The sequence below is a fragment of the Ambystoma mexicanum genome, chromosome 1p, assembly GCF_040938575.1.
Source record: "Ambystoma mexicanum isolate Mex_15411 chromosome 1p, UKY_AmexF1_1, whole genome shotgun sequence".
In the NCBI taxonomy this organism is placed as follows: Eukaryota; Metazoa; Chordata; class Amphibia; order Caudata; family Ambystomatidae; genus Ambystoma; species Ambystoma mexicanum.
In genome coordinates, this window is record NC_090921.1 from 346,747,397 (window position 1) to 346,766,276 (window position 18,880).

An 18,880-nucleotide genomic window follows, 5' to 3' on the forward strand; every position below is an offset into this window, starting at 1 on the left:
CACTGGTTTGGTATATTTGCATAATTGATATTACTGACCACAGCATTTATGGGATTTAACAGGCTTAATCGACTGGCGACATTTGGCTGCTTTTCGCTGTTCTAACCTGGGGTGCCATCACTTCATAAGGTATTTTAAGTAGTTACCCTTCATTAAACCTACCGCATCTCTTGTTAAAAGAAACCAATAACCTTTGAAGTGAAATGATCACTGTGCTTAGTGTTGCATAATTTATAATATAGTAGGGTGTTTCTGAAAACTGTGAACTGTATTATGGTATTTATTGAGCACAGACCTAGCTTTGAGCAGCAACAGAGCGCTTAATCAAGATACATAATGGAGTGCTTTTCAGAGGTAACAGAAAAGATACACGGCGTGGGTACAACAGTACAGAGGGGCAGAGTGGTGGGGTACAGCTGTAACGGGGAGGCTAGCAGTCGGGTGGCGCGATGAGCAATGTGATGGGCTAGGTGTTGAGGAGACTCCTTGAAGAGGTGGGTCTTGTTCTTTTCTCAATTGTAGGAGCGTAGAAGGGAGTCTGATGTGGATATGTGGTGTTGATAACATGCCTGTACATAAGTGTTTAGGCACCACAGGACAAGGGAGGAAAGACTTGGTGAGGGCAAGACAAACTATCCTGTCAGGCCATGTCATTCGGATTGTGCAAGTGCGACGAGGTGCAGGAGGAAGGAGAATGGGAAGTGCAAGAGAAGATGGGGGTGGAGGAGGGGTTGTGGGGGGGGATTTTGGGGGGCTGCAGCAGGGGGGCTTGCGATCAGGATAGCATGGCTCTTGGTAGGTGGAATGAGGCAGGGGGGGGGCTGCAGGGGTTACAGTTACAGCCCCTAAGTGTGCTGTAGGCCAGGAGGCAGTGCAAAGCAAGACTGGTCGTGGAGGTGCCTGGTACCCAGTGAGATTGAGGGAATCCAGCAACTAGTCGGTGCAGCAGACAGGTAAGTTAGCAAGGGAGTGAAGGCAGAGGAGAGAAGGATGGCCTTGAGTTGCTTCTGGAACTTCAGGTGGTCTGGCTGAAATCTGAGAGGTGCAGGGAGGCCATTCCAGAGGGAGAGGTACAGGCAGAGGAGAGTATCTACCTCCCCACTCTCTGCCTGGAGAAGCGTCTGACCCGCAGAGTTGGAGGTAGCCGAGCAAAGTGATCTAGAAGGAAGTCATTTCAGAAGAGTTGGATGTAATGCGTGCCCCGGCCCCAGAAAGCACTTGATCCTTGCAGCCACCTGGAGCCAATGGAGAGATGTCAGGGCTGGAGAGATAGATGGTCCCTGGGCATGAGGCCAAGGATATGTTTTGCAGTCCTCCTGGATTAGTTGCAGGGGGCGAAGAGAGATAGGCAGATTGGCAGTGGCACTTGCAGTAGTCTGGCCTGGAGAGGACCAGAGCTCTGGAGACAATGGGCTTCTTGGGAGCAGGGGGGGTGCGCAAAGGTAGAGGTGTTGGAGGTGCAGCTGGAAGTAGGCCTTTTTGTCAAGGTCTGTGATGTAAGGAGAGTGAGTCGAAGATGACGCCGAGGCTTTTTGCCTCCTAAGAAGGTGTGGGTAGAGGGCCCAAGGAGGGCGGCCAGAGAGGGACAGCTGGAGCAGGAGTCCCAATGAGAAGGATCTCAGTCTTTCTGGCATTCAGGCAAAGATCGTTGGAGGTGCACCAATCTTGAATCGCAGATACAGTCGGGAATGAGGGAGGAGAGGAGGCGAGGAAAGCCTGAAGGAGCGGAGTCATCCGCATAACCTTGAAAGCTAGAAGAGAAGGTGGAGATCGGATGGCCCCAGGAGTTTGCCCAGGAAAGGTTTTATACAAATCTGGCGATAGTTTGCCAGACATGTAGGATTAGGATGGCGGTGGAATGTGTTTTTTTTTTTTTTTTTTTTTGTCCACAAGGGAGTGCTTGATGAGGGAGGAAAAAGATCTAGTGGTGAAAGTGATTGCGGAAATCTGCCAAGGCTGGTGCTAGGGTGGCATTGTGGTCCTTGATGGTTCTGGAAGAGCAGGGAACACCTGTTTGGATGACACTTTCATAGATCAGACTTGTCTAGAGACATAGTCTGGTTTTGTCAGAGAAGGAAGAGGTGCTAGAGGTGGCCAAAGGGGCATGTGAAAGGGGAAAGTGGGAGGAAGAGGAAAGCGTGGGTAGGATGGCCCAAGTTTCAGTTGTGAAATGTGAGCCGTGAGCTGTACAGAGGGCCTATGAGGGAACAAGAGCCACAGTAGGATTGGCACGTGCCTTGCAGATTTTAGAGTTTGACTGACTGTTGGAGGCCACAGAAACACAGACTTGGATATGGGCCTTCTTCTTGGAGAGGACAGTCTGTATTGCCTTGGGGGCAGATGGCAGGCCAGTTTGTCAGAGGATGCATCAGAAGCCCTCCACTTCCTCTCAGCCACACTGCACTTGCATTTCAGAGCGGCGAGGTCTGAGTCGGAGGCAAGGGTGTCCAGATTGTTGAAGATGGAAAGATGCAGATAAGATGGGGCTCAGTCGGAGTGTGAGTCAGCCATACGAGGAGGAGCAGAGGAAATTGAGGCAAAGGCATCCACTGACACTTGCTTCACGGGCCAAATGACTGAAAAGGGTGGCAGTGCTGGGGCGGGTTTTGCTTGAGGGGAGGAAGAAGTTTCAGGTGAGGGAGCAGAAAGTGGCTGTCCCAGAGAGAGGGGTGGTGAGAGGGGGAGGGGGTGTCTGAGGAGATGCGACCATCCAAGGTGTGTCCTGCAGAGTGTGTTGAACCAGAGAGTAGAATGGAAAGGCAGAGTGAGGTGCAAAGGTTCCAGAAGAGCCCAGAGGAGGGATTGGAAGCATTGAGGTGGATGTTGAAGTCCCGAGGAGTTCAGAAGTCAAGGCAAGGACGGCAGAGCGGTCAGCCCATTCTGAGGAAGGAGGTGAGCTGGCCAGGAGAATGTCCTGTAGACCTTTTATTCAAAGGAGGAGTAGGCCTGCATAGCAATGACCGAAGCAGGGGATCCACTCCGGAAATATCAGGGCCACTCCACCTCTGGGCTGGTTGGTTCTGGGCTTGGAGCGGATCTTGTAGCCCTTGGGGAGGAGTGTCAAAAATTATCATGTAGCTGGCCGTGAACCATGTCTCAGTTAGAGCAAGGGCATCCATGTCAAGGTCTTCGAGGAGGTGGCACATTGTTTTACAGCAGAGTGGAGAGTACCTATGTGGACCAAGTTGCCCCATTTGAAAGACTTCCGGGGTGGGGTGCAGGAGTGAGGTACACCCAGCAGAGGCGGTACTAAGGCCTGAGAGTGGGCCGAGTCAGACGGAGGTGGCATAGGGGCCAGAGCGGAGGAGGTGGGTGTTGGAGAGGCAGCAGAGGAAGGAGGTGTACAAGTTGATAGACGCTGGAGACGCCCATCAAGAAGGAGGAGATTGTGCTCCGAGCCCTGGACCATGACGACGGTACAGTTTAGATGGATGTTAATGATCTCGGAGGATTGGAAGGGGGCCAAGAGGACTTCCCGCCGGATGCCACCATTAATGGGAGAGGTGGAGAAAGGGAGAACAGACGTGAGTGGTCCATAGGTCTGGAGAGGGAACGACAAAGAGGATGTTGGTGAGCCTTATCTGGAGGAATCGCTGATGTAGGCATCGGCGTAAGCCTGGGTTGGAGATCAAGAGGAACTAATGACCGTTCTCCTTCCAGATTTAGTGAGGGGGGGGGGGTAGGATCGGAGATGGAGTAGAGAAGTTGGGAGAGATTGGAGCACGCTGAGGGTGCGAGGAGGAAAGTGGGGAGAGTGATTGAGGCAGGAAAAGCACAGCCCAGAACCGCGCACTACAGGGAACACCGGAGGAGGAGGTTTCACACTGAAGGAGGAGGTTTCACACTGAAGGAGGCACACAGAAGCACAAGCAGGTAACCCACCGCAGGGGAATGCCTGAACAGCGTGGACGGAAGATTGGGGGATGGGAGTGGGCTGAAACAACATAACGGAGATGAACAGCTAGTTGGTGGGGGGGCGTTGCAGTGGCTACAGCAGCAATCAGTAGGCCCAACTGTAGTTGGTAGTAGGGTATAGCAAAGACAGAGCAGATAAAAGGCATTTAGGTTGAAATATGCGCTCTTTGAGAAACGCCCAGATTCTACACTCTCAGAAGAGGGGCAAACAGCCTAGTTTTTAACACACTTACTGGGGAGGGGGGGGGGGGCGTTCCATAGTTTTGTGGTGTATGCAGAGAAGACTTGTTTTCTGGTCATTTTTTTGCAGTGGCCGATTTGAAGTCTTGGATTCTGGTGGCGTGCTGTCCACCGGAGAAGCTGAGTTTATTCGCAAGGTAGCTGGCTGACTTGAGGACCTGGCAGTGATCTGTGATTGTCCCCGTTTTCAAGAGGGGTGATCGGTCTTGTATTTCGAATTACAGGCTTATAGCACTTCTTGATGCTCCGGGCAAGATCTTCTCTCGTTTTGTTCTTAGAGACTTTAACAGGTGGACCTATGAACATCATATGTGTGACCCGTATCAGACTGTTTGTGTTGCAGGCCTTGGAATGGCCTTTAATTTGTTCACCATTACATGGATCTGTCAGCAGCTGTGAAGCAGCCTTTGTATTTTTGGGTTTAATTTACGAGCTGCATTTGATTCTGTCCAAAGAGCTTATTTTGGACAAATTGGAGCTCACTAGATGTCCTATTTACATTATCGAATTGATGGAAGCATTAAACATGAATACTAAGATACAAGTCAGATTGACGCTGGAGGGTGATCTGACTATGTCAATTGACCCATTTGACCCATGCAGAGGGTTGAGGCAGGGATGTATCCTTGCCACAACTCCAATTTTTGTATTTTTATTTCTGATGTGGGCCAGGCTTTTGAAGATATGATCACTGAGGCCCCAAGATTGGTTTCTAGGGCAATTCCAGCCTTACTTTATGCTGATGAGTTGGTTTTAATGTCGAAGACTCTGCAAGGTTTACAAAGGGTATTAGATGCCTTATCTATTTACGTGCAACTTCTCCACAATGTACAATTGGAGCTGGTTCATCAGTATATTTACTTGGGTGTTATAGGTGTTCAGAATAATAGTGAAGCTTATCTATTGACAGTTGGAAAGAAATTGATCACGGCCATTTCACAAGCAATTATCCAAGAGAAGTATGATCAATTATCAAGAATTATGGCTCTTGCGTATTACCAACAAGTCATTCCTGTTTCATTGTATGGGTCAGAAACTAAGGTAACTTTGTCGGAGAGAACCTGGTAAAGGTTTGAAGGGAAATTACGGGATATACTACTAAATTTTGGATTGAAAATGCCGCACTGGATTCCATATCATTGAGTGTTTAGGGGATATTTGCCACACAGAGACAATGACACTATGGGATAGGAATCACCCTGATGCACTTAGGGTATCCTTCATGGGACACCTTTTCGTTTACATTGATCCAAAATGGGAACATCCTTTTTGATTTGATCAATGCATATTCCCCATGGATGTCTGTTCTAAACCACTCCTAATCAAGAGGTAAGAGTTAAAACGCCTGCATATTCTATCCCTGTCCTGGAGGGAGAACCTGGATTCATGTGGAAGCAGTGATCCTAATATGATGGACACCCTAAGACACGATTTACCCTATCATGGAATCGTCTCCTAAGAACTGTACTTAAACCATTAATCCAACTCGAAACTTATGCCATCTTTGTGCCACGTGTTGAATATATATTACGAAAATCCCCAATAATGGAGATGTTGAGTGCCCACGCCTGGAGGGGTCTCTTCCCATCCGTGTCCTCACTGCAGGAGGTCATCCACACACCATTATTCATTCACTATTTTTCATATTGTGGGAGCTTGGCCGCAGGGGTAGCTGGACGCTTTACATGTACAGCGAAAGAGAAGGCTATTTTGCTTGAGCAAATTAAGAATTAGCATTTAATGGTTTTACACTAGAAGGCGGAGAATGGGGAGGTGGGGTTTGTTACTACCACCCTCCGTGATGTATTTGTTTGACCTTTTTGTCCTGTTTTTTTTTTTCTTTTCTCCAGGCATTCAGTCTTGGGATGTTGACACGGTGGCTTCCAACCTGGATGAACAGCTGAAGCTATTCGTTTCAAGGCATTCTGCAACGTTCTCCACCGTTGTTAAAGGTAAGACTAAGGAAATGTTTTTATATATGAATGTATCGTGGGTAATGCAGAATCGGGCCCTCATTTTAGTACGTTTAAGTCTTGGTTGTAGCTTTGTGATCATCTTTGCCTTCACTGTGCCTACTTTTATGTGCCTTGTATCTCTTCCCCATCCGAAAAAAAAACTTGGGAATGTACTTAATTTTAGTAAGACTGTGTTGGCCAAACGCACAACCGCTGTTCCAAACCTTGAGCAGTGATTGGCGTGTGCCGCTTCTCAAGCTGTTGGGTTAAGGCACCCTGTGGGGGCGGGGTCCCTTATTTAGATTGCTGAGCAAAGGAGGCTAAACATTGGTCCACTTCATTTCTGAAAAGACCGAGGTGACCGTTTAGAGTGGATAAGAGACCGACACCAAGCTGTGCCGCTGACACTTTTATCAGAAAGTGCAGTAGAGCAGGGTAACTGCAGGCGCACTATTAAGGGCCAACTTTGCTGCTGTGTTGATACATGCGTTTTGGGAAGCGCCAGGGTCTGGTTCTAGGTGGTCTGTCCTGGGAACAAACCACCGGTTTTTCCGACTGTTGTTGTTGGTCCCAAGTACAAATGCATTACATTAAAAAAGCCCCCCCAGCTTTTGCTGTGCGTTCTGAAATTAAGTGTCTGTTCTTCGACGTTCACTGGTGGGCGGTTTTAAAATGTGTTGCCTAGGCTTTTTTCATAGGTGTCTATTTGTTATTTTGAATACGGTGTATTTAAAAAGCACATTGCTGGGTCTGTAGATGGTTTACTGAGCGCTGGATAACCTTCCTGCTGTAAATTGACACCAGGCATTGCAACAAACGTTCGAATTGGTTATTCTGTGACCCCGGTCTTTGGCATTGGAAGCAAATATTTGAGGTTTTTAGTAAGTCCCTTATGAATTTGCTTCTAAAGGGCGGACCATCCTGCTACCTTGTAGATTCTTTGCTGTGACTTGGTAACATGTTTCATTTCCCAATTTGGCATCCTGTCCTGCCGTTCAGAATGGCAGCTGTTCCCTTGCAACAGCTGCAAGTGGGATCTCGCATACTCGAGGCAAGTGTCTGCTGAGCTAGCGACCTGTCTTTCTGCAGGTCCTTTCCAGGCTTGACTTCTTTCTTGCACGAGTACGCAGTCTCCCTTCAGTTAATTGATCCCTTGCGGTATAGAATACTTTAGTGTTGACTGTGGAAGTTTTCATGGCACCTCTGAACCCTTCCTGTTCTTTTGACTAGTGGCCCGGTTTTTGGATGGATGGATGGATGGATGGATGGACTGACTGACGTTGTCAAAATAGATATATGTAAATACTGGCCTCCGGCTCTGTTACAAATATTGTCCTCAGTCCCCCTTCACCTGGCATAAATAGGGTGACCAGACTTGGCTACGGTCATTAAAATTGTCCGTTATTTCACACTTTCAGATTTTTAAGTTGGAGGATTGGCTCGAACCCCCAACCTTTCAGGTACAAGTCACAACACTTACTGACGGTACCACAGAGACTGGCTTGGAAAGGAGTGTATAACAAGCTATGTTTATCAATTGGAGAAAACGCCTGTTTGGATTGAAATGCCAAGTTTCTCAGACAAAACTGCACAAATGAGATCATATACAGTTTTATAGAAAGCAGAAGTGCTGGAAATGATTGGGTGGTGGTTGTAGGGGCGTGTTTGGGGGGGGGGGAAGTGCGGTAATTGGCGGGCTGCGATGGGTAGTCCCTCTTTAATGTTGGTTGTCCCGGTTTTTCGTTTTGGAAATCTGGTCACCCTAGGTATACATACATAATCTAATAATGCTCTTATGAAAATGCACTTTACCCCAAGACTACCTGTGTGTGCTGTTATTGCCTAATTTGTAAGTAATATCTGTTTGCAAGGACACACTGTTATTAAAGAAACATCTGTGAAGTGCAAATCAGCTTTGTTTCATGTTTATGGATAGCAATTAGTGTGTGTGCCTGGATCACAAAATCCTTTTTTGTTTTTAAGTTGCTTGATTTTTTAAATGTATTTATTTTTTAACCTGGCCCTCCGTAAAAACTGCTCAGAATGCCAGACGTCTAAGGAATAATTTATTTTGGTATGGATCACTATCCCATTTAACATGCCTTGACAGTCCTGCCTTGCATGCATTCTGCAGACTTTGACTGTGCTGCACGTTGCCACTTCTTTCACACTTTGTGATGGACAGCATCAATACATGAATTTCTTATTTATTTTTCCTTCTTTAGATGAATCAACTGTTTTTTGACCTTTCTTTGCTCCAAAGGATGACACTGCAATGCCTATTTTTTTTTTTTTTGTTCTCTTGGAGTGGTATAAATGGCATGTGGCTTTTACTGCCTAGGGATGCTTGGATGGCGCTTCTCTGAAAACGGAGTGCTTCAGTTTGAGGATGGGGCTGGAGACGGAAGACAAGGAAGGCAGCAGACCTGAATAATCATTGCAGCATGGGTCGCAATTGTCTTGACCACATGGGTGCAAAATGTGATTCCACGTGGATAAACACCTGTGGGAAGCACTTCAAAACTGCCCGGCCTATCAATGCAACTTTGTCTCTTGTCACCATCCCTGCCTACATTCACTAATCAAACTAAACTCCTAAAACCAGTTGTCTTGTTATATCAAGTTTGCTCTGTTGAAGAGTGCAACATATTCTGGGCACTAGTACAAAAAAAGGCCAGACTAGTGGAGCGCTCTGTAGTAAATTAATGGGTACTTAACATACTGTTTTGTTGGTTGCTTTTTTTTTTTTTTTACCACTCTTGGCCGTCTTGCATGACTCGAGTGTGAATAGTTTTAGCAGAAAGAGCGGTGGATTTGTATCTTATTAATTGGATTTCCACAGCAGGTCCAGTTTAGTATACACTATAACTGGAAGAGACTGAAGACTTCTTGCAATTTTATTTTGTAGGAAGTGTACTACATAACAAATGATCCCGTCCTTTAGGGTAGTACAGAAACTCCTGGAAGTTTAGTTGACAAATATATTTCCCAGCTGGGTTTTACTTCAGAGAAAGTGTTGTATTTCTGTTAATTTGAATATCAACATCGATCCGAGGACCTAAAATGACCCATTTAGGCATTTCACCGAAGTTTGCCTGTACAATAATGAGAAGTGATGAAGACCAGAAACAAATTATATAATCGATTGACTTAAAGGCATGGTCTAGTAAAAATTTTTGTCCCTACGGGTCGGCCATGTTTTTTTAAGCCTATGTGGCTCGATTTTAGAAAACTTTCCAATGGACCTTACCCGAGTTTTCGTCCATTAAACGCATGCGAAAACGAGCACCAGGGAGCTGCCATTTTCTGATAATCCTATCTTTTCCCCGATCGCCCTGGCTGACCTGCTTTTGCGGCACTAAATCAATTCCCCCGCCCCTGAGCCTGACATTATCAAAACATTCATATTCCCCACCTCTCCCCGTGACGTTACTGTGCTGCGTAGGCAAACGCGCCCAGTCGTCTTCTGCGCAACTCCACACAGAACCCGGAAACCAACACAGATCAGCTCACAACACAAGCGCGCCACAATTCAGAATATGAAACTGTACTTTAAAATGAAACAGCAACACGGTACATTTGGTAAAGTACATTTATTCGACATTAAATGTTTAGAGAATATTCAGCAATTGCCATATGAACTCCGGAAGCCATTTATTTTCTTTTGTCTGTATCCGCAATAACTGTTCCGTTTCATCTTGAGTCACGCGCTGTTCCTTTGATACACAGGGTGTTCATTTTCGTAAAAAGAATCACTTTGGAAGCACGGTGAACCGCAAGGCTGTTCCATCAACTAGGCACTAGTCCAGCCTAAAGGTTATGTTGCTTCTAGCCACTAGTAGTGTAAGGGCATGTGGGCCCTTGACGATCGTCCCATAATATGGTGATTGTGCACCAGTTGTTGGCACGAAGCTGCAGGTGTCTGCTGAAGAATCCATCCGCCGGCGTCTCAAACAGATGGCAGTGCCAGAATGGGATCAAATACCTGTTATGAAAACAAAAAAATGATAATTAGTCTCGCTAGCCGAACTTCATTAATATTACTCATTTTATTTATTACGGCTGATCAGAAACTATTTGCTTGCAAGGATAGTTCAATGGAGTATGTTCGTCTCTAAAATCAATTTGAAAAGTAACGAGATAAATCGAGGCCAACACACAATGATAAACGACAGTTAGTCTACATGCGTGAGGAATGATATGATATGGCATTTGTAACGCGCCTATACTCAAGTGTTTCTAGGCGTGACGAGGCAGGTGGGGAACAAGGGCAGACGGATAACGATCCTACTAGGCCAGGTGTCTTTCTGATCGCGCATGGGGAAGGGCTGTACACGGTTAGTTGAATACAAATTAAATAGGGCCAGCTGGTGGCAAGTGCAAGATAAATGACGGGAGAAGGGGCTGAAGGATACAGACAGTCCCGTAGTGCAGGTAGGCAGTGCAGGGAAAAGTGGCTGGGCCAAGGACCGAGATCGGTGAGACCAGTGGACCTGCATGCCCATGTGCCCACTACAAACAGTTTTACTTGCTTTTCCTAGCTCTTCATTCATGCATCCATTCATTAAATCTTCATTCCGGTATAAAAGCGTGTAAAGATTTACTTACATTATATTTGAAATTTCCATTGTGTCTCTTCGTAATGCAGTCTGTAAAACGGACCGTGCTCTTGACAACGATTTTTCGTATACCGACCTAAAATGAAACTCTGTCTACTTTCTGAATTTTCTGCCTTATCGTCTCTTACGTTATTGCGCACGCCCTTCAAATGTAGTTCTTTCGGCATGGTCCCTGTCTCAAGATCAAAAAACAATAGACCCTTATACTTCCAGTGCGACTTGTGGGCCTCATCTGGGCGCTGTCCTTCACATTCTTTATTTGCAACATCACGTAGTATAGGCATCTGTGAGAACTTGAAGTTTGGAATCCGTCTATGTAGTACGCCTCAATGTGCAAATGCGAACTGGCTTCTCTCCCAAATGCCACGGCCTGCTTGGCTGGCACATTCTAAGTGCCCCAATTTTGTCCCCGTTGTCTGCGAGCTTTGCAGCCCAAATTGAGACATTTAATTTTTGGCGGAAGGTCAGGGAAAGTATAAAGTACCACAGCAGTTGAGTTAAAAGTGAGATTTATTTGTTTGTTTTATTATTTGCAATATGCAAGCGTCCCCTCCGTTAACAGTGTGCAGCATTTACATTTACATGAGATGAGACATGAGAAAAATATGTACATACACATATGTGAGGTGAATAGAGAGAATTCAAAGATGACACCCAGCTTGTTCGCCACCCATGATGGTGAAGGTAGGGGTTAGGTTTACAGATACACTGTACAATAACATTTATTTACAAAAAGACAATCGTATTGCAATTATTTAAACCGGGATTTGTACTTCACAATCAGCTGTGCTTCGGGTGGGCATGGCACAGTCGCAATGTTCGGTGGCAATGGATCACTGCTCTGCACAGAAACGTCCAAAATTCCATATCTGTGCTTCTCTAACACAGCAACAATAAGGCCTTTCACAAAGACGAACTGCATTTCATCATAGACTGGTTTGATCACCCATTGCTTACTTCGTTTTGAAAACACGTTAGTGTAGCGAGGCATCCTTACTTTAACCCTAGTCCTAGATTGTTCACGTCTGACATTGCTGTTATGGGCCAAGACCGCTAGTAGAGTGCGATGTTTCATGCCCCGAAAGCTAAAATGCAAGCGCTTTGGCCTGTACTTTAGGCACATATTGTGGAACACCTCCAAATCTCCTGTGTGACAGAATTCTGTCAGTCCTCTCAAATCTCTTGATAGTTTTGTCGAAAACAATCTTCTCAATGGCTTTGTGTGTCGGTGAAGATGGAATCAACTACTTCTTCCGTGCCTCCTCTGGGGACAAAGGGCCATGTTCACATTGGTGGAAATGTTCATTTGCTGTCCAGCGGTGAACGTTGGTACGGTGGTGCATCAGTGACTGCCATATTTCAAGTAGTTTTTCCACTGACCCCTCATGTTTTTGAGCTCCACCAAAGATGGTTGGTGATAGAATGTGACCACTGCAAAAAACTTTCAAAACCTTTTTTTTTTCCCTGCAGCCGAGATTTTCTTATTGATTGATTTAGCAAGATGCCATACGTCAAATTGATGTTTAATATGTGGGAACTGCTCTCTCATTGTCTTGGCAATTGAAACGTGTCTATCCTTGGCTATGAGGTCGATGTGCATTCCCCTCGATTGTAGATATTCCACTGATTTTATAAAACCTAGTTTCTCCATGTCCACTGAGGATGTACATTGTGTTACCTGCACAACCACCGAACTCACAATTTTCTTACTATCCATGTCCTGAAAGTGGTAGGTGCAGTACTTGGCAGAAAATCCAGGGCTGTCGCATGCCGGCTAGCCTGAATCGTTTGCCTTCGAATGTACTTGCTAGAGACAATTGCCCAAGCATGACTAATGGCCGGAAACAGATAATCACGTTGGTATATGTAGTACAGCGCTTTAGAAATGAAATGGAGTCCCACAACTGAAAGAAAGCCTCTAACTTTCTAAAACTGGAGCCACTAAAAAGTGATGTAGCTGCACACAGTAGATTGCCTGCTGGCAGTTTCCCCAGCATCGGTTGTGCAGACCATGAGAACCTATGATTTAATCTACAGGCGGCATTTATTTTGACGTAACGGCCTTTTATTTGACGAGTCACATTAATCAATGGCTTCCCACATACTTTCCCTCTAATGGAATGCACACATGTCAGCATACTTATAATTTCCATCAAACAACTGTAGAATACAATGTATTTGCTCTCTTTCATTACACTGTCATCCTGCGTCAACGTTGTTTTGGCCTTTGACGTTGTGGAGATTTCAACACATTGGAAAGTAATATCGCTGATATCAAGTTCTGATGCGTCTATGGATGCTGCGGCTGGTTCATTCTCTGTCATCTCAACATCTATTACTTCAACATTGATGGGAGAACACAACAATGTCGACAGGTTTTTTGGTGGCAAATTTTTGGCGGGTGTAGATTGTGTAAATTGATCTGCAATTACTTCAGAGCTATCTTCAATACATTCAATAACATCATCTTGTGGTGGTGCGGTCGCACTGTAGCTATGGTCCAATGCAACTTTTCTGTAGTCTCCAAACACAGTTAATTCATGTTCTGGCCATTGGACATGAGCATCTCGAGCCTGAACACGCCTCGCCTCAATTAATAGTTCCTCCATAGTGTACACGGTCTGGCAAGCCACATCTCTCATTCGCTTCACTGTCTGTCTGTGTGTGTGTATAGTTCTGACACCCACGGGTAACTGGAGGAGAGATTGGAAAAGGGATGTTCAGTTTAAACACAAGATGGAGTGTAGTAGAATTGACTGGAAAAAAACATAAAATAGTCCCCAGCACAAACATTTTTTTAAAGTTATGAACTGTTTGTAACCTTTTTTTTGTTTGCAACTTTTTTGACTCGACCTTCAACATCTGCACGCTGTAGCTCCGATTCGTTTCCGCATGTCCTCCCTTCCTCTTGCGCTGCAACGACTATTTTCTGTATCCGCATAGACAGCACGGAATGAGGCTCCATCGTCTCCCTGAAACATAGTACTTTCATTACTATGTATCAAAATATTGTTAGCATAAAACACACGTGAGGACGAACACACAGGTACATCTCAATAGCCAAACACGATTTAAACATTGTGTGCAACAATCAAACGACAAGTATTCGACCAGTGATGATCTATTTCGATGGAACTGTCAGTATCCATACCTCTGGCTCTGCATGGACTGCCATGAATGGTTGTATTGGAGAGGAGGCATCCACATCTCCCTGAAACACAGTACTTGCATTAGTATGCTTTTCAATATTGGAAACATAACGCACACTTGGGGTCGAACGCACAGGTACATATAGAGATAACCGCAAATGATGCATTGTCCAAAAGAATCAAGGAAAATCTAAATATGATCACATTTCATCGACTTTTTAACAAATTATTTACATCTGCATCATCTAAATTGGATGTTGTGACTGTAGTGGAAGCTTCGTCGTCTCCCTGAAACACAGAACTTGCGTTAATAGGGAAGAAAGTATAGCAAATGGAATCACGTTATATGATCACGCATGATGGAGCTGTCATTATCCATACCTCGTGTTGCTGAAGAATATCTATGGATGTTGCAAATTTAGTGCGCACTTCTGAAAGCTGTGGCGCCGATTCGTATACTTGAATGTCAGGCTCTGCATCAAGTGCAGGGGTTGACGCTCCATCAACTGCCTGAAACATAGTACTTGCATTAGTGAGGATTACAATTGTGAAAACATAACACACACCTGGGGTCGACAGCACAGGTACATATCAACGGCTAACCACGAATGAAACATTGTGTAGAACAATCAAACGACAAGAATTCCAGCTCTGATGATGACGCTCGGTGGAGCTGTCAGTATCCATACCTCCTGCTGTTGAAGATCTAGAAATGTTGTAGATGTGGCGGACGCTTCAGCATCTCCCTGAAAGACCGTACTTGCATTAGTATGGATAACACGAATTATACACCTTAGTTATCGTCCACTGGTGTTTGTTTTCAGTTATATCAATTGGAAAGCAGTAACCAAACATTCGGTAAAATAATTACACGATAGAATAAAACTATTACCTGACATGCATAAAACAAGTATGTAGCGGATTAGCCTAGTAAGATTACCTGATACGCACTAGAAGTGGTTGATAACTGCGACCACGTCAATGATGTAGAATGTTCTTGCTTCAGATTCAAGGGATAGTCAAGAAGTTGTAAAGGTCAATTAATGAAATGCCAATATTAAAAATAGCCATGTAAGGCGACAGAATACTTATGCTCAATACAGCACAGTTCCCTGTCCATATATATATTGCGTTTGTGGGTAATGAAATCGAAAAAGAATATATTGGTAAATGTCATTATTCAAAAAACTATACAATCATATCAATATCGAAATTATTAGAAGGGATAGAACACCTACAATATCAATTAATCCGTTCGGATACCTACACACTACCCCAAGGCCTAAAGCTAAATCCGGACACTTGACTCACTGGTGGCGGAATGTGGACAAATAGAGTGGGAATCGCGTTTTCGAGCAATTTCCGTGCCGTTCGCTGTTTATTCTTCTTTGTTACCCAAGATGTTGTGTACATGTCCAAGGAAAAGTGCCGGCTGCAGATGCGGTATTGATCACCCCTCTTGTCCTGTAAGACTTGTTGGACTCTACTTTCCAGCTCATCCAGTGGATATCCGCAATGTCTGACCCATTCTCTTATTCGATCAACAGTTTTCGGGAATACATGCATTGTAGTGCCTTCAGATTTCGCATGGGTCTTCGAAGGGCAACCGCTAATCGAACAGGCAGGTATTGTTGATAAATCTGAAAAGTAAATATCGACATTATTATACAATCTTCAAGAATAAATATTTGATACAAAAGTAAATGAATCATACAATGATCAATGCAAGGTTTGTTTCGGTCGCAGGAACTATACCAGTTCCTTATGTGCGGCTTAGTATTTGCATAAGTTGCAGAAATGTATAAATGATGCGACTAAACACTGAACATGTGACTCATCCCTTGGATGTTCTGTATTGCACGAGAAGGAAACATGCTTACATCATAGACTGGATCCCCGAAGGATGCAATTCGATGACAATTGACACAGATGAAAATAAATAGATCTATTGATAGCATAGCAATGGAAATTCAAGTCAATAGCAATGAGACCAATGAACATAGCACTATTGGGTACTCTACTCGCAAATAGAAATTTAAAAATCTGCGAAATATGACCAGGATACATGGCCTTACCTTGACCAACAAACAGTTGGATTCAGCAAGCAGAGCAGTATGTTGCGGGAGAATAGGTGGATGGCCACAGGTAGCGCACTGATGGGTATGCTCGAAGCGGTCCCAGAAGTTCACGGATAGCACGACGACGAGCAGATTAGCATAGGTCTCAGTGGTTGCCAGGTAGCACGTTCAGGAGTTGACTTGCAAAGCACAAAGATGTTCTCATGAGACATATCGAGTGGTTTTTAAAGTATTAGAAACTGGGGTGTGTTTGTGAATGAATGACGTATGTATGTCGTGGTATTAGGGGGGCGGCCTGCTTGAAGGGGAGGCCTGCATGGAGACACGGGGTCTGAGGAGGCCATGTGACCGATGGCCCCTTGGCGTGGGACACCTTTTGAAGTGTACATGTAGTTTGGCACCTTGGCCTTTCGCGCCCCTGACAGCCCCTCATGCCAGCGCTCATCCACTGGCGCGAACCGCCTTTATATAAATATATAGTATATCGCCTTTATCAATGATAGTATATCATTACTTATCAATAACAAATGCCACATACCGGAGATTCTTGTGAGCACAGACCCACACTTCAACCGGTGTATTATAGTGGTCAAGACGCTAAGGCCTGTATAATCCAATGGTAATTGTTAGTATAGATATATGTGTGACTTTTATAGAGACATAACCTACTGAAAGACTTTGAGCAAGTGTTATTTAGTGCATGCATTATCGAGAATATGTTATGTTAGCTTAACAGCGACCAGACCTTCACCCATTCGGAGCAGAGATGTCTGACGTCCATCCTTGAATGGAGACACACTTGATTCATTTAAAAAATCGAAACAAACGTTGTTAAAATATCTGGTGTTTTATTTTGTATCTTATTTTCATGACTGAAAAATACAAGACTTTAAAGATTATACAGGTCAGGTTGCAGCACAGCGAGAGAAAATCCCCTGTACTGACGGCTGTCACTCGGGAACGTTTCTCTAATGGCACGAACGGCACAGGCGGGTATCACTCTTCGAACACAGTGTCCAAGCCTCCCGTGGAGCCACCGTGTAAAGGAACGATAGGCCACCAGCCTGTACCACCTGTGAAAAGGAATGAAACAAACTGTTTTTAAATGACCAAGATAAGTTTAATAAATGTTTGTTGTGGATGACAATTCTTGTAACTAATGGCATTCTGCACGGACAAATGCTATCTAGACAATGCACACTATTGAACGACTTGCATGCGTTACAATGATATGTAGATGTAATTTTGGATATAGTAGAAGAACATGAAATAGGAGTGGCATGACAAGCAGAGTATACTTACTCGTTACTCGGATTACGAGGACGAACAGTTGCACGAAGTTCGTGCATAAGCACCATCATTATTCTCAACACAGCCGTTTGAGGCAGGCTGCCCTGAAGTCTGGCAGCTCGGTGATGCATTGCGGTCGTGGCTCGCCTTCCGAAATGTAGGCCAGGCATCCCGAGTTTTCTCGGCAGCAGCAGTTCTCGTCCTCAGTTGGCATTAGCTTGCACCGATTGCATGTGCACCAGGTGGAGACGGCGTCCATTCGACTAGGCCCAGACTCTTCATCTGTTGCTTCGTCCTGCCAACTGCCGTCCGAATCCCCATCGTTTTCGCGTGCTTCCCTTTCCAGTAGTTCCTCCTCGGTATACTCGGGCTCGTACATGTAGGGCATTATTGTAGCCATTGTGTGTTAAACTAAAATAATTTATAGCGGTGGTACTGGTATCTGTTCACACGGGCTACAAGCGGCGAAGGTAGCTGACCAGAGCACTGAAACGAGTCACAGAATACTCAAAGTAACACAGAGAGAGGAATGGAATCGAAAATCTGCTGCTGTGTGTTGTGAAACGGTCTGTTTATACTTATTGAGGAAAGAGGCGTCCTGCCATTTCCATGGCGACACGTCATTAGCTGAAGCGCAGCGAATGTTGACAGGAGACGTGCTTTGGCGTTGGGAAATGGGCGGTACGAGTCTGCTGATGACAGGCTCAGGGGCGGAGGAATTGATTTAGTGCCGCAAAAGCAGGTCAGCCAGGGCGATCGGGGAAAAGATAGGATTATCAGAAAATGGCGGCTCCCTGGTGCTTGTTTTCGCATGCGTTTAATGGACGAAAACTCGGGTAAGGTCCATAGGAAAGTTTTCTAAAATCGAGCCACTTAGGCTTAAAACATGGCCGACCCATAGGGACAACATTTTTTTATTAGACCATGCCTTTAAAAAGGAACATTAACCCAAGTGGGCAATTCCTTTGAACTAAAAGTACTGTAAATGCAATTGCTTTTGTCAATATATGTGTCGTTCCATGTTCCGCTGGAAATGCTTTTGGGTTCAGCAGTGCCCTACTGAAGGCCTCTCTTCTGTGCAGCCTCTCGCGTGACATTTTGGCGCTTTACAACAATCCAAGTTATAACTTTGTTGCTGCTTTACAACTTCTGCCTAATGCACATGTATTAGTATATTAGTTTGTGAATCTACCGATCCTCTATCCATCCTCTGAAATGCAGCACTGGGTGGTCTCCTATGTCGGGGATCCCACACGTCTGCATTTGCAGGCATGTTTTACGAGTAGGTAGTCTCCCAAAGAGGGTTAATACTCCTGCCCAAATGGAATGCTTAATTCCTGCAGACTGTGGCGGCGAACTGGGAAAGGTATGCATCTTAAAGGCATGGGACCTGGGTTTCGTGTTAGATACTGGGTCAGCATTTGCACAGGCAGTGCCGTGGGAAAAATGTTTGGCGTTGCATCTCCATGCCAAAAAATCCCAACACCTAATCCAAAAATGCAATCTAATTTTAAAATGTATTATAAACAAACAGTTACAACTTAGACTAACCTATTCATATCTAAAAAAGAAAAATGAAAATGGGTTAACACAGGGTTCCATTCTCTTTCCTTTAAGGAAAACCGCAATTCTTA

General features: G+C 44.9%; 1 protein-coding gene across 1 annotated transcript in view; it reads left to right on the forward strand.

Annotated features, from left to right (window-relative positions):
• MAP1S (microtubule associated protein 1S) overlaps positions 1-18,880 on the forward strand; it is a 417,220-nt gene that overhangs the window by 125,461 nt on the left and 272,879 nt on the right. The window contains exon 2 of the mRNA XM_069648622.1: positions 6,006-6,107. Within this exon, the coding sequence (XP_069504723.1) occupies positions 6,006-6,107 (102 nt within the window). The remainder of the gene's footprint in view (positions 1-6,005; positions 6,108-18,880) is intronic.